We start from the raw sequence: 16557 nt of genomic DNA, 5'->3' as shown, positions 1-16557 counted from the left end.
CTCAACCAGTTTATTGACCTCAACCTCAATCTGGGGGATAAGTTCTGGCCGAAGCGTCGTTGAGCCTGCTTAACTGGTCGACACCTCTGTTTGATCGTGAGATGGTGGACTGCTACTTTTGGATCATCCCGGCATCTCTTTGTATGACCAAGCGAAAACATCCCTATATTCGGTGAGTAAACTCATGTATTCATCCTCCTCCTCTTCCGAGAGAGACGCACTGATGAAAGTCAGATGCGGCTCTTCTACGGTGCCCAGATTTACCTCTTTTAGCTCGTCCACCGTGGATTGACCACCATCCGCTAGCCCTTGCGGAGCGTTATTCACTTCCTCTTCGGTCATTCCTTCTTCGGATTCTTCGGTGATGGTGATGTGGTAGCACGAAGTTTTGCCTTCCTCCTACTCTACATTTCTATTCTGAGGATTGGTGAAAACGACGTCGCGCCTCTTTACTTTGAGCGTGCCCTCACTTGTGTTCAGAGTAACAAAGGTCTTTCTATTCATGCGTGAGGGGATGGAACTTCGGATTTCTCCATCACTTCTTGCCTCTCCTGATGGCTTCTGGTCCGATAACGCTTCGACGTTTTTAAGGTTGATTCGCTGCTAGATAGATGCTCGAGTCATCGGCCCCCTCTTTCCTGTAGTTGTTTCGAGGGCGTCAGCGCAGGCTTTTCCCTTCCCCTTTGTCTTACTAAGGACATATTGATTGAGGGGATATTTAGCCCTCTCGTGCTTCAAGCGATAAAAAATGGGAGTGTGGGGTTTTTCTTCACTCTCCTTTAGAACTGTGCCTAGTCTTTCGAAGGCTGACGGTCGCACCACCATCGGCAATTGACAGATGATTTCCTCATTTTCTTCATTTGACGGAGTAAACCTTCGAAAGACTGAACGTCGAGTATCTCTGGGAATAGTATGCGAGCTTCCCCTTTCTGCTTCATCATGCTTAATCTTTCGAAGTCCAAGGCGCGTGCGGCAGGTGGTCTAATACGGTCGAAGGCTTAGGCTCTTTTATCTTTGCCCTTCTTCTCTCCTGTATCATCAACTTCTTCCGCAGTGATATGATTACTGTTGGCGACTTTCCCCTTCACCTTTCTGATTATGCAAAGTGGCTCTAACGGCTCATATCCGAGACCCGCCCTCGACATGGGTATAGCATGTCCCTCTTGCAAAAGCTTCTTTTAGGTTGGTGAGAATTGGGATTGCTCGTAAATCTTCAAACTTTTGAACTCAGTGTGAGTTGTGAAGTCGTAGCCCGCCTTCGCCAACAGCTTGTAAACTTTGGGATCGAATTCGTCTTCCGTTCGCCTCTCAGGTAGCTTTGACCCCGTCATTTCCGCCTCCGACTTGTGGACTTCCTGCTTCGTTATCGACGTGAGGGGTGTGACGGAAATCTCCTTTAGAATTTCTATGTCGCCGATGTGCAAACCTTTTGAACATTCCATAAAAGGTGACTCACCCTTGTTTCATCTCGACAAAGGGACATAGCGCAGAATCAGAGGTTTTGAGACTTTCTCGCCCTTCACCACAGGTGTTTCTCCAACGCCGAGGGACATTATATTCTCTATTGGGCTGGAGGCTCGTACCTTGCTACCTGCCCTTTTCTCCGTGTCTACTGGCGACTTCGACTGGGATCCACCCATTTTCTTTGTCAGCAAGTTCTCTATCGGCATCGTCTCACCAGAATTCTCGCTCTTTAGGTAAAACTTTGCATCTGCAAAGTGAGACTCGACTTCAGAAAACAGATTAGAATCTGCTTCAACCTTCTTAATCCTGTCTTGGTAAAACTTGAAACACGGATGTAGTGTCGATGTAATCACACCATTCCCATGAATTCAAGGGTGTCCTAATAGCAGTTTGTAGGTGGTCTTTGAGTCTATCACATGAAACAGTGCATCGGCCTTCAGATCGCCAATGAGGAGCTCCAAGCGTATCATGCCTATCGCCATTTGGCTTCCTTGATTGAAACCCTGAATTACTAATTTGCTGTTTGATAGCTCTTCCATGAATATGCCCAACTGTTTCATAGTCGTCTTAGGCATATTGACGGTGGATCTGTTGTCGATGAGGATTCGGCCCACTCTCTATTCTCGAATGTATCCATAGACGTACAAAGGTCTATTATGCAATTTGGATCCCAGTAGTAGATCTTCGTCTGAGAAGCCTATGAACGTGCAACACGAGGCATAAGCACGTGCTGAGGGGGTCGATGCACCAGAGGCATTGGATTCGAACAGCGCTTCAATAAGGGTCGTCTTAGCTTCTGGCGGGATTGAAAGCAGGTCGTCTATGTTGAATAGTGACGAACCCTTTGGTTCTTCTGTCGACTTTAATGGTCCTGGAATGGTATCTTCCTCTTCCCTGATACTGACAACATGACATGCGGCAATCTTTGGTATCTCCTCTGAACCCCAATTTCAAAAGTTCTTCGGGCGGAAATCTGTTAAAGTCATCTGTCGTCTAAGACGAGGAATATCCTCGTCTCTCCCGTCGACAGCCTTGGGCCTTTGAGCCTTTTTTCTACCCTTCATTTTTTGTGCCCTACTCTCTCCCTTGTAGCTTCTATGAGAGCGTAGCTCTTTCTGGGTAAAGTTCAGTCTTTCCTTCTTACGGCGCACCACAAGGATCCTACCTCCTTTATCGTCATCGTCAGTGCGCTCTCTTCCGTTTTGAGGGTCTGTAGTTTGGACCTCCTGCAGAAACCGCACTACCACAGGTTCGAAGGTCCCAAACTGGACAAAATCTCCCTTTCTTCATAAAATATGGTTGGTGTCGCCACGCTTGGAGTTACCGTCACTGCAACATAATTCGTTTGGACCACCTCGTCTAGATCCAGCTCTATTTTCCTTTCACGGGCCAATTTGAGGATCAATTCCTTCAGTACGAAAAATTTTTCGACTGGGTGGCTAATGACCCTGTGATACTTGCAGTAGTTGGGATCATCCACCTTGTCGACTTGTTCCAGTCGTCTACATTCTGGCAGTTGGATAAGGTGATTCTCCAGTAGTTGCTCAAGCATATCCGCTATGTTAAAGTCGAGGAATGGGTAGACTTTCTCCTATCGTTCCTTCAGGGTTGGGCGATGTCTTTCGCTTTCTTGGTCTTTCTTCTATATCTTCTTTTCTTTCTCTTTTGAGGAGAACTTCAATGGGGTTGTATTAACGACCATTGATTCCTTCGTGGTGCCCTTCACAATTTTTTCGGTGCCCTTTACCTCCTTCTTGTCTTTCCTCGTTTCGTGGTTCAGAAAGACCCTCGTTCCTCTGTTGGCGATACTTAGCTCCATGTCGTGAGCGCGGGTCGCCAACTCTTCAAAGGTACGGCGCTTTATCCCCTGTAGGATATAGAGGAGTTACCAGTGCATACCTTGCATGCACATTTCCACAGCAGATAATTCGGTGAGTCGATCTTTGTAATCCAGTCTCAGAGCTCTCCATCGGTTGATATAGTCGATAACTGGCTCCTTTTTCCATTGTTTGGCGTTTGTCAGCTCCATCATGCTGACAGTGCGTCTGGTGTTGTAAAATCGATTCAAGAATTCTCTTTCAAGTTGCTCCCAGTTATTAATCACCTCAGGCTCTAAGTCTGTGTACTAGTAAAAAAACGTTCCCTTTGATGGTTCTGACGAACTTTTTGACTAGTAAGTCTCCCCTTGTTCCCGCATTTTCGCATGTTTCTACGAAGTCAGCGATGTGTTGCTTTGGGTTGCCCTTTCCGTCGAATTGTTGGAACTTTGGGGGCTGATACCCTATAGGCATTCTCAGGTTGTCGATCCTCTGGGTGTATAACTTGGAATACATGAAGGAAGTTTGGGTCGGTCCTTCATATTGAGCTCTTATGGAGGTCATGATCATGTCTTGCAGCTGTTGGACCGACAAAGAGGCCACCGAGGCTGACTGTTGCAATTGGTTTTCTTATAGCACGGTCTTCCCCTTGTCGATTGCTTTGATCATGGATGCTTGGCTTGATTCAGCTGCCTCTCGAGACTGCATTTGTTCTTTCAGGGCAGCGATCTCATGGTCTCGCTCCTCGACGAATTTCATCAGAAAGTTAATCTTCCTTTCCATTTCAGCCATGGCCGCTTCCACTGTCACATCCGCCATCATGACAGAAATCACATCTGGCGATGAATCTCTTTTCAGCCTACTGGATGCGAAAGTAGAGTTGTCGAACAAGGGGTTTTCCTTTATGACAACCCCACTTCCATCATTTGCCTCAAGATGTCGTGGGCGATGAGGGAGCTCTGCTCTTGCTTCTGCGTGATTTCTCTTGAGCGGTTGTGAGTGACCGGTTCCTTGTACGAGCCATTTGTGGAGGAAGCTTTAGATGCCATCCTCTTAGAAGATTTGGATGTCGCCTTCTTAGGCGCCATTTGACTTGTTTGAATGCTGAGAAAGAGATGAGAGGTAGAGAAGTCCGACTGGGCGTGCCAATTTTATTCACACGAGATATTCGGAGAAATGTGTTTCGTGGAGTTGAACTCGAGTCCGTGTTGATGTTGAAGTTGATTTGATGCGATGTGGTTCGATCTCTAATACTTGATCCTCTGATTCTCTCTCAGTTGGGTGAATGTACTTGACTTGGAGAAGAAAAGCACCGAACGTTCTTGAAGTAGAAGTCTTGGAAAAGTATTTGTGTCTTTAAGGGTCTTCTGTCTTATAGAAGTGCAGCTTCAGGAGTCTTGGGAGTCTTCTGATTGTTGATGAATTTTCTCTGAGTCCTCTGAATGTAGAAAAATGTTGTCCCTACAAATGAAGAGAACTTCTCTATTTATAGAGTTCTTAGGCGGGCTTCGTGGGCTTGGGCCCTTGGACCCAATTAGTTGGTTTTGGGCCTGATCTGAGATTTGGGTCCAATTCAACTTTTTTTTTTTTTTTTGTAGTTTGGACTTTGAACCTAAATAATAATATCAAATTGGGTCAATTTATTCTCATCCGATTCAACCGCGTGACGTTATCGAAACTGGTCTTCAATTCAATTCGGAACATGTGTCAACTTCTAATTGGACCCAAAATTAATGATTTAGAAATTCGTCATTAATTTAGCAAATGACGTGGTGACTTGTGATTGGTCCAAAATTTTATCCTTCAACATACACCAATGTGAACAAACACTAAAATCTTTAACTTACTAGCAACCCATTTATTGACGGGAGGTGGGAAAGAAACGATTTATGTACTGTAATCCACTATTGAAAAGAAAATAAACAATTTATGTACTTTTTATTACTATCATATATAAAAGCTTAAATATAAAAGATTACATAAAATTACCAATTTAGTCTTCTAGTTTTTTTTTTCTTTTCTTTTACGTGTCTTAGGTTCCTAAAGTTTCAATTTAACCACTTTATATAGTTGCTTAACGTTTAAAAATAAATTTAAAAAGTCCATATTCCTATTTATTTTTGTCATCAAGAAGTAATTTTTCTTCTAATAGAGAGAGAACGGTTTATTAGAGAATAATTCAAATTACATAGCAAAAGCATCTCAAGGATTAAGAGAGTTTATATAATGCATTTCTCTAAACTCTAGAGTTAAAATCGTAAATAATATAAATATGCCAAATACAAATTCAACTTAGGTTTCAAAGGTATTGTAATTTTTGAATGAATAAAAGTGTTACTTGAGGAAAAAGACAAAAAAAAAATATTTAAATACAAAATTTGGAGGAGTTAAACTTGTAAAGCAACTCAAATTAAATTTCATGCTCATCTAGACATTATTGACACCTTGAAGTATGATATTTCAAAGGGAGTGAAGAATTGGCAAGGAAAACGTTATATAACCATTAATAGTGCTAAATGCCTTGTCCCACACCTCTTTCAATTTATATCATTGCTATTCCTATACTTTTTGTCTCCGGGTGGGTTCCCACACTTTGATTTTTTCTCTTCTCCGTAATTGGAGAAAAAATTTCATTATCTATCTACGATAGATTACTATCTATATCTATCTATCTCATGATAGACACAAATAGTAATATCTAGGAAGCACAAATACTTCTAATTATACAGAGAATCTGTATCAGATATAGATACGATACAGATATGTCCAGATATGTGGTAGATACGTGTCAGATACGTGATTTGAAGAATCTGATTTTTTTATTTTTATTTTTAATTTCCAGATACGCATATCTGCTTCAAATACATGAAGGGGATACGTTGGTCTTTTTTTTTTTTTCAAATTTAAACCTAACCACTTAAAAAGCCCAACCCACAACCCATTTTATTTTAGTCCATATTTATGAGAGATTTTAATATCATCAAAAATCATTTTTTTTTCATTTTTAAAATCACTCAAAAACACACTTTTAATTACTCAAAATTAATTTAGTTTTCAATTTTACACTTTTAAATGTAATTTTCATATCATCAAAATTAGTTTTGAAGAATTAAAGATGTTTCACACTGATTTTGAAAATGACAAAAGTGATTTCAACTATTTTAAAAATCACTTTCAAACATAAAAATCCACTTAAATTGAGCAATCCAAAACAAAATAAATTAGAAATGATAAAAACATAAAAAAATTATAAAAAAAAAAAACCCAAAACATAATTAAATCATCATTATTCCCTTCTCTTTCACTATTTAAATCATGATTCATAGCCCCGTCATCCACAACTTCATTCTTCAATCTTCATATTCTACTTTTTCCTACTGTCTACTCTAGTTGCTCAACAATCACTCGACGTTACTAGATTTTTTTTCAAGTTTTCACTCTCTTCTTGAATCTTTTTTGATCTACTTAAAATAAGTATTATAACAATTAACTAGACATTATGTATATATATATATAATATATATATATATATATATATATATATATATATATATATATATATATATATATATATATTATATATATATATATATATATATATATATATATCTTCAACGTATCCGTATCTTAGTTTTTTTTTAAAATTAACGTATCGTCGTATCGTATCGTACCGATATCATGTATCTGTATCTGTGTCCGTGCTTCTTAGAGTAATATATTAAGGTCTATCATAGAAAAACTATGAAATTTTGTTATAATTTCTAAATAAGTTCAACAATTTATTTTTATCCTTATATTTAAGATCAACTAGTCAAACTTTAATTTTAAACTTTTAATATTTCAGCGAATTTAACTTCAATATTTGTCAAAATGAATATGTATATATATTATAATCTCGAAGTTAGAGATGATCCTCTATCACATATTGTTATGAAAAAAAGAACTCCAATCTTGATCCGAGCGGCATGAACTAATAATACTTCATTAAAACTAAATCAGGAAAATTGTTCATCGAATACTCAATTATATTCAACCAAAAAACTAGCACAAAATCAGGTAAGGAAGAATCTTCAAAACGATGGAAACATAAGTAATTGAGGATATTAGTTAAACCATTTATTTAAGTTTAGAGATGCATTTCTTAACGTTAAAGTTTCAAGCTTAAAATTTGACTTGCCAAACCAATTACTGGGTCAACAGCCAATTTTCTTCCTAAAATTTAAACTTCGAGAAAGAAAGAAAGAAAGATTCAAAGAAATAGAGATAATAATTTGATATTGTTTAGGTCCCGTTTGATAATCATTTATTTTTTTACTTTTGTTTTTGAAAATTAAATCTATTTCATCCATATTTTTTATAATGAATTGCATATTTCTTCGATACAATAGTTGAATTCTTAGCTAAATTTCAAAAAACAAAAACAATTTTTTTATTTATCAAAATTTGGCTTAGTTTTTTAAACATGATTGAAAAGTAGATAAGAAGAAGAAATTTGGATGTGGAAGTAATGTCTTAATTTTGAAAAATAAAAACAAAAAATAACATGATTTGTTTTTTTTATATATTTTTTAAATTTTATATTTATTTTTCTTTATCATTAAATCCACGCATTTGTAAAGCTATTTTTTTTTAATGTTTTTTTTTTTTCGATTTTGAGCATACAAACAATTAGAAATTAGTACAGAAGGTCGTCTCTTGAATGAACGTTGTGTTACTGTAAATATGTGTTTTCTAAAATTTTTTAAGGGAAGTTTTCACATATAGAAAAAATATTCAACTATTTATAGAAATAATAATAAAAAAAAATACTGATAGACATTGATAGAGACTTCTATTAGTTTCTATTACTGATAGATGCACATAGAGTTCTATTAACCTCTATTAAACGAGATTAAAATTTTATTATTTTGTGTAAATAGTTCTCTTATTTTTTCATTTTTGAAAATCTCCTATTTTTTAGATCTTTAAATTTATTTTCAACATAATGTAATTTAACAGTCAAGTATTTGAAAAAGTAAAACGAAAAAGAAGATATAAAAAAAAGAACTCTAACGGTAATTGATATATATTACGTCTTCCGAATTTGTCACATTAATAAACGTGTTTCAAACATGCGGCCCAATAAATCTATTGTGCAACAATGGTTAACTTTGAAACAACCATTAAAATTAGCTCGCAGTAGTAGAGACTTTGAAATCTTATTCCAGATGGGCTTGACTTGTGCAACAATGGTTAACTTGTTATTGAAGTAGACACTTAAAATAATAATAAGAAAAAAGAAATGCACTTTAAAAACATGCATAAAATGACTTAGATAGAAACGAACATCACTCTTTTGAATGTCAAGTACTTCTACTTTTCCATAAAGATTAATAACAAATGGTGGAGAAATGGAGGATGAGATGATCACTAGAGGTCAAAAGATTGTTTATTATATACTACTTTAAGATATTGTAAAAAATAAAAACTTTACTGATAAAAAAATATACTTTAATCATTCACGAGAAATATGTTACTGAGAAAGATATGTTTAAGAGACACAATAAGAAAATGTGACTAATTCGTACGTTTGAAAGAGTTAGTGGATATTTTCATTGTCATTAGAAGAATTATGTTTAACAATAATTTTATTTAATTATTAATATTCTTTTCATATAACAAATGTGGATATAAAGATTTGAACCTTAAACTTCGAATGACGAAATAGTATATATCAATTATTATTAAACTACCTTACTATATCACAATTTAAATCCAAATTCAATTCAAGATGTGAATAGTATAATAAAAGAAGGCAAGAAAAGGCACACTTATGGTATAAAATGAGAAATTGAGATGAATGAATTTGTATATAGTATCTAGAAAAAAAAATGAATTAAAGTGAAGAAAAAGCTAAATTTTGAAGCTGAAGAATTAAACAAAAACAAACAGATAGTAATTTACAAAAGCCTCCAGGTGTTCTTTCTCTTACGTCTATGGAATAAAAAAAGGACCAAAATAATTAAGAACTTGAACTAAGCCCCAAATGGCTTGAAATTATGTTTAGAATTTTGGTTGTCTCCATTTTAAATATTTTTCAGTGGTTGTATGGAGAAGTTGCTTGAACTCTATGCTTCCTCTTCTGCAGAAATCTTTGTAGTGATTTCTTCATCGAAAGCCCCGGGGTGGTCGTAGGTCGTGGCGGCAGAGACTGTTGTAGTATCGACGACGGTGTTTCGTTCTGAGCATTCTCCTCCATCTCTCTAGTTGCCAACTCTAGAATTGCTCTTGCCTGCAAATATTCATCCATATAACAAAATCATTACTCTCATGTAATGTAAACCTAACATAATTTTACAACCATATTTACAAGTATGTTTCACAATGGTTTCTTATTTCTTATTTTATTTTTTTTCTTTTAAAAAGTAGTGATGTGTTTGATAATCCATCACTGTTCTCGTATTCTTTGAAGCTTTAACAAGTTTTTTAAACCTAACTATGCTGTTTTATTTTTAGAAATTTACTATTATTATAAAAGTAAAAAATAAATATAGAATATTACTTTTATTTATATTTTGAAAACCAAAAAAAAATGAAAGCATGATTTTATTTTTAAAAATTTATAAACATATTAAAAAACGATTATGCAGAATGATAATAATAATAATAATAATAATAATAAAGAAACAATTAAACAATTCTGTTTTAGAAAAAAATGGAAAGGAAAAAAAAATGAACGATATTATCAGACAAATCAATTAGTTCTCTTTTTTATCCATATATGAGACATTAACTTCTTATTAATTATTAAAACAAAAAAAAAATTATAAATAATGCAAGTAATAATGCAGCATACAATAATCCAAATAAACTAATAAATTCAAGATGATCCTTTATGAAATTATGCACTTAAATAAAATACGACTAATTATTAGCATAATAATCCGGAACAACTACTTTTTTTTTTGGAAAACATAATATTTGAAATTAAATAATTATTAATTGATTAATTAAATAAATACTAAAATAAAAAAGAAGACATAAAAAAAACGTGGGGTTTTTTTCTTGAATTTTATTGGGTTGGGCGGAGGGAACTTTGGTGAAATGAAAACGACATGTCAACAAAGCCAAAACGCGGTGTCGGCTTCAAAGAAGGAAACTAAACCACGCGCAGTGTCGCATGAATATTTCATGCTCAACGGATTTAGTCAAATTTTAAAATAAAAATTATAAAAGTACTACGCGGTCACAGACGACAGTACGTCACAGCTTACAGCCGGCCAATCCAATCACTGGTAGACACGTGGAAAAAAGAGAAAAAAGAAAATTTAGTTTTTTAGTACCTGAAACTCCGTAACGTCACAGACGCAGATCCGGCCGTTGTAGAAGATGGTGAGTTGTTGGCTTTGAGGGCTGCCGTCAGCGGCAGCGGAGGAGTGGTCGGAGACGGCGGCGGCGGCGGCGGAGGTGGGAGAAAGACGAAGTTCCAAATTGCAGTTTCGCCTCATTCTGAGAGACGAGGAGTTAATTTTCATGGAAAACTGAATTAATAATAATAACAACAATAATAATGAGAGAAATGAAATGGGATTTGATGGAGAAGTGAGTTTTGTTTCTGTCTACATATATATATATATTTGAAGTTAAAAAGAGAGAGAGAAAAAGAAAGTGGGGATTTTTTAAAAAAAATGGATATTGTGAATAAGGAAAAATGGAGGTGCAGTATTTAAAAAGAGAAGGGTGGAAATACGGTGCCGTTTTGTTGAAATAAATATAAAAGCACGTGATAAATGATATTGGGTTTTATGATGAATTAAATCTTTTGGTTGAAATAATTCACCACCACCACTTCCTCCTTTCCTATTACCAATTCTCCACGTCAACTTTCTTCTTTCTTTCTTTTAATTTTTACTCACATAATTATTATTTTAATATTCCTAAGCCTGCCCTATCACATTATTATTATTATTATTATTATTATTTGTTTTGGGTGCTGAAATAGTCTTAACAAAGTGGGCTTTGTTTTTCACGGGTAAGGGTGCAAACAGTTAGATGCTCGAATCGAATCAAACCAAATTTTTTAATATGTAAAATTGAATCGAATCAAACCATATATATATATAAGATTCGATTCAATTTTAAATTCGGTTTTGGTATTCTTAAAAAATCTATGTTATATGTTTTTTTAATTAAAAACGGTTCGGTTCGGTTCGACGATTTTAAATTCAATTTTGTTTTTTAAATATAAAACTGTTCGGTTTTAAATTCGGTTTTACTATTTTTTTTCTTAAATATATTAGCTAAAAACGATTGGGTTCGATCTAAAATTCAATTTTCAAAATTAAAACTGAACTGAAACTAATTAATTTGGTTTCAAAGTTTCTTCAACCGTATTAAACCGCATTTTTCAGTTTAGTTCGATTCAATTTTCAAAAACGGTTTTTGCGTTTGAACGACCACCCGTACCTAGTGGTTGAAAGTTTGAAACCCAAGCTTTCTTTTGCTTTTTCTTTTAAAAAACATAATAAAATGAAAATTCGAGGTTTCTTGTTCCCAATTTCCTCCTATTGTATATAATATCCTTTTAGCCAAATTATGAAAAAGAACCCTAAACTTGCTTCATTGTTTAAGATCAATTGATTCTATTATTTTTTTCAAAGTTACAGTATCATATTGACCTTAGATTTTACAAGTATTTTAAGATTAATTTTTGGAGTAGATTTTTTTTTTTACATTGCCGAATAATAAATCAACATAAAACGGCATGGTAATGAAAGATAATTAGGACACTTGATTTAATTAAGTTTGAAAGATCGACATTTTAGACACGTCGAATTTTCTTCATTTAACATTCTAACAATTTTTCTACTCCAAAATAATTTTGAATTTTGAAATATAATAAAAGGTCAAGAATACAGTAACTTTTGAAAGAAATGTTAAGATTCAAGATAATTTTAATAACTTAACTTATGTTTTAAGAGGTACTAAAACTCTAATTAATATTTATCATAACATTTGAAATGGTATCCATTAAAACTTTCAACTAATAATTATATTAATTCCAACTCAAAATTTAGATTCTCATCAGTGTTTTATAACATTTTTTAAAAGAAGAAACTAAATAAACCAATAACATCAACACACATCAGCACCATACTCATTTTATGCCAAACCGTTAACTTGGATGCCCAAAAATAGCCTTAGATGAGAAAATGAAAAACCATTCGTATTAATGAAAATGGTTACTATCCATTTCATTAATTTTCTCTTAAATATTGCATTAATCCTTCTATTAAATCATGCATCCCCCCACACACACACACATATATATATAATCGTCTCATTGGCTGATCTTGATCCCTGTTATTTTGAGAACTCCAATAGAGAAAAAAAAAAAGATTTGATTTTAATATTAATATATTAAAGGGTTTGTGATATCTGATCGATAGAAAGAGGTGGATGGAAAAAGGGGGAAAGTTCTCTATTCCTGGTTCTCCTGTAGCTGGATAAAAAAAAAAATAATGCCTAAAGGACTAATCAATTAGTTATATCTTTTAAAAATACAATTTTGTACTATGAAACTTAAAGAATAATTATTTTAAATGGTAAAATTGTTGAAAATATTTTTAAATTAGTAAAATGTCATTGTCTACTGAAGATAAATCCAATAGACATCTATCACCGATACTGACAGATGTCTATCGCGATCTATCACTGATAGGTAGAAAATTTTTGCTATTTATAAATAAATGGGCTCATTTTCAAAATATCCCAAAGTTAAATTTAGAGTTTTTATTTTATTTTATTTTTAAATAACATCTAACTTTTTATGGGAATTACTTCACCTATTAATATAGTAAAATAAATATATTTTTTTCTCTAACGTTTCTAAATTTATATTTTCTTTTTCTGACTTCCCCTATAAAAGATCTTCTTTTATGATCTCTTCACAACTTAATATATCCATCTTTGCATTTCCTAAACAGCCTACTTTTTTTTTTTTTTTTAATAAATACAATACTCAAAGCTGTTGTTTATAACAATAAACCACAGATTTTATTTTATATTTTTTAAATAATTAAAAGTAACAAACAAAATGGTAATTACATTCTATGGGCCATATTATTTTAATGATAACATTCTTTTCTAAAAAATATATTATAAAAACTTTTAATATATTAATTTTTAAATTTTGGTTATATTTGGAAAACATTTATATAATCCGTTGAGGATAAATCTCAAAACTTGGTGCATTGCTATACGTCGGCTTGTCTTTAAATATGACTTAAAAAAATATCCTATTATAAGTCGAGAGAGATTTTGTTCAAAATAGTACATAAAACTAAAAAAAAAAAACAAAGCATTACATAAAAATAATATAATTTAGTCGGCGATTCTTCTTGATTCAAGTTGACGAATATATATTTTAATTTATGTATGATTACTGTAAATCAATGTTCAAATTAACCAACAATAGATGTTAATGACTATCACATAAAAAAATAGGATAACAAGTACCATAATTTAAGTTAATCTATTGTTTATAAAATAAAGTGAAAATACTAAATGAGTACGTGTAATCAACTTTCAGATTACACATCTCTGCAAAAAAATTAAAAATAAAGTTGCCCACTAAAATTCTAAAAATAAAAAATAAAAAATTATAGAAACATACTGGATAATATGTTTAAAATTAAGTTGAGATATCATTTGGATCAATATACCATATCATTGAACTTCTAATTGTTCAAGTTTAGTCTAAAAAAAGAAAGAAATAATTGACATGTCACAGAACACAAAACACAGCTCCATCTATATTGAAGAGGGTAACCTTTAATCCATACATTTGAGAGATTAGTATTTCAAGGGCAATAAAATTACCGCTTTGAAAATTAAAAGAGAATCTCAAAATGAGTATTTGACGATAAAAAGCTAACATATAGTATCAATAAAAACCTAGACTTTCGTTATGAAAACGTTTCCAACCTTCAAGTAAATTATAGAAAAATCGAGACTTTTTCCCTTCTAAGTCCAATTTTAAAGTAATTCAATAAAATTGAAAATATGGAGTAAAAATGAATTAATATGACAGGTAAATTTCAATAAATTTTCTTAATTTAAACACCTTTATTAAGAATGCGTTTGGAATGCATTTCCAAATGTTCAATTTAAAAAATAAGTTATTCTGGAAAAAATTAGAATGTTTGACTACCATTCAAAATAGTTTTTAAAATATAATTTCAACCATTTTTGTGAAAAATATTTAAATAAAAATAAACTTTTTGAAAATACTTTTTTCTAAGACGTCAATTCAAACCAATCCTAAGATTGTCCAGATGTGATAAATGTAGTGAAAAAGATACAAATAGAATGAATATTACAGAAGGTGGGTGCACAGAGAAACTGATAAATGCACAAAATTAGTCATATTCAAGCTACAATTATTACGCGTTTTTTTCCCTTCTGTTTTTCTCTTTAAAATTTAACATTATGAGATATTAGAGCATTTAAGTATTGGTAAATGTAATTAAATGTATAAGAAACTTAAAGAAAAGATATGTTGAAGAAAAAAACAAACTTTAATTCATTACACAATAATTGAAATAACAATTTAGTTAATAAATTTTAGTAGGTAAGGAATAAATAAATAAAGATGTTCGTCCTATTCTAATATATATATATATATATATATTCTAAAAAATAAAGATGTTCATTTAACTTAATTTGTGGGATCCATCTAATATGAAAAGTGGATGGAAAATGAGAGAGAAAGTTGGTTGGAGAATTTTCTCCTCGTTGGTAAACTCCCTACTCCCACATCATTTTCTTATCTCCTTAAAAACTATATGTTGTAATAATATTGAAATTTAAAATTAGTTTAAAATTGGTTACAGTTATATTTTATTGATATCAGACATTTTAATGATATAGTTTACCTAACCTATTATTTTTTTCTTGTAATTTTTTTCTTTAAACAGACATTATATTGAAAACTGCACATTTAAACATATACTTTTTAAAACACTTCCATTATATTTGGTTGAGATTATTATTTTTATTTAAAAAACAATAAAGAATAATTATTTCTTATGGCGATCCTTAAAAAATTAAACCAAAAATTTGTGAGCAACGAAAAAGATTATTCAATTTTCCCACACTCCCTCCCCATCACGTGCACATTTAAATCAATTTTACAAGATGAAACTATCAACTTTCGAGGAAAATCATAGATCAAGATACTAATTTCTAGTCATAATAGGGAGGGGACGAAGAGCAAGGTTTACAACTCAAAACATTTAGTCAAACTACCTGATTAACATTTAGTCTTAATTTGATTATATAATAATTTATACAGTTTCTATGCTTAATAAATTAGCTTAATCTCTACTAAAACAAATCTTGTCAAAATTAAAGGTCAAGTTTTATTATCTAATAATTAGATTTTTTTTTAGTTTATAATCATTTTTTTAAATTTCTAATCAATTTATCAATCTACAGAAATCACATTAAAACTTAACAACATTTAAAAATAGAGAATAAAATGTTATAAATTTTAAAAGTGTTACATATAACTAAATTCAAAGACTAAATGATTTACACGTCTGATAACTAAATTGTTTACAAATTTAAACTGATAAGAAGTAAATTGTTACTAACTTACATATTAATCATTACTTCATGTTCTTTAGTTTTTTTCTTTAAAAGTACCCATGATATTGATTAGTGTTAAACTCAAAGGATTTTTTTGAGCAAATTGCAAAAAACCACCTCTAAAGTATGATGATAGTAACGATATATCATCAATTATAAAAATTGGACTCTCAAACTTATGAAAGTGTTAAAATTGGGCCTTTAAACTTATATAATAGTATAAATTGAACCCTTAGATTAATACCATTGTTAAAATTGGACTCCAAAGTTATAAATTAATAAAAGTTTTGACCCTCAAACATTTAATTTAAAAATTATATTTCCGTTGAAATTCGCTCCTCGATGATGATCCCCAGTTTTCATAAAAAAAAATTCTGCCTTCATTTGAAATGATGATTTTTTTTTTTGGCAAAAGTATTACAATTAAAGAATTAAGTGGGGGAATTGAACATTTGATCTCGACGTCGATAGTACGAGCACTATATATCAATTGAGCTTGATTTTAATATAAAAAAAATTAGAAGGGAGAGTAAAAGAGAGCTAGAAATTCTTAAGCATATTTGGCAAGAAATGACAAATTGATTTTAAGAAGTTGGAAAATTGGAAGGTTTAAAGGATGGGTTTTATTGCAGTGGAGAAATGAAAA

At 32.1% G+C, this 16557-nt stretch overlaps 1 protein-coding gene across 1 annotated transcript; it reads right to left on the bottom strand.

Annotated features, from left to right (window-relative positions):
- Positions 1-9102: 9102 nt before the first annotated feature.
- On the bottom strand, positions 9103-10952 carry LOC120074236 (protein TIFY 5A-like). The gene is made up of 2 exons (XM_039027290.1): positions 10604-10952; positions 9103-9552 (listed from the first exon to the last, which is right to left on the bottom strand). The coding sequence occupies exons 1-2, from the start codon at positions 10793-10795 to the stop codon at positions 9358-9360; spliced, it is 387 nt and encodes a 128-aa protein (XP_038883218.1). The 5' UTR covers positions 10796-10952; the 3' UTR covers positions 9103-9357.
- Positions 10953-16557: the final 5605 nt, after the last annotated feature.

This window comes from Benincasa hispida, chromosome 3 (genome assembly GCF_009727055.1).
Source record: "Benincasa hispida cultivar B227 chromosome 3, ASM972705v1, whole genome shotgun sequence".
NCBI lineage: Eukaryota > Viridiplantae > Streptophyta > Magnoliopsida > Cucurbitales > Cucurbitaceae > Benincasa > Benincasa hispida.
Note: the sequence above shows the minus strand (reverse complement) of the source record. Positions and strands in the feature narration are given on the sequence as shown.

Coding starts and splice junctions, on each gene's coding strand:
- LOC120074236 (XM_039027290.1), bottom strand. CDS start 10,795: ATGAAAATTAACTCCTCGTCTCTCAGAATGAGGCGAAACTGCAATTTG. Junction 9,553..10,603: donor GTGACGTTACGGAGTTTCAG/GTACTAAAAAAC, acceptor GAATATTTGCAG/GCAAGAGCAATTCTAGAGTT.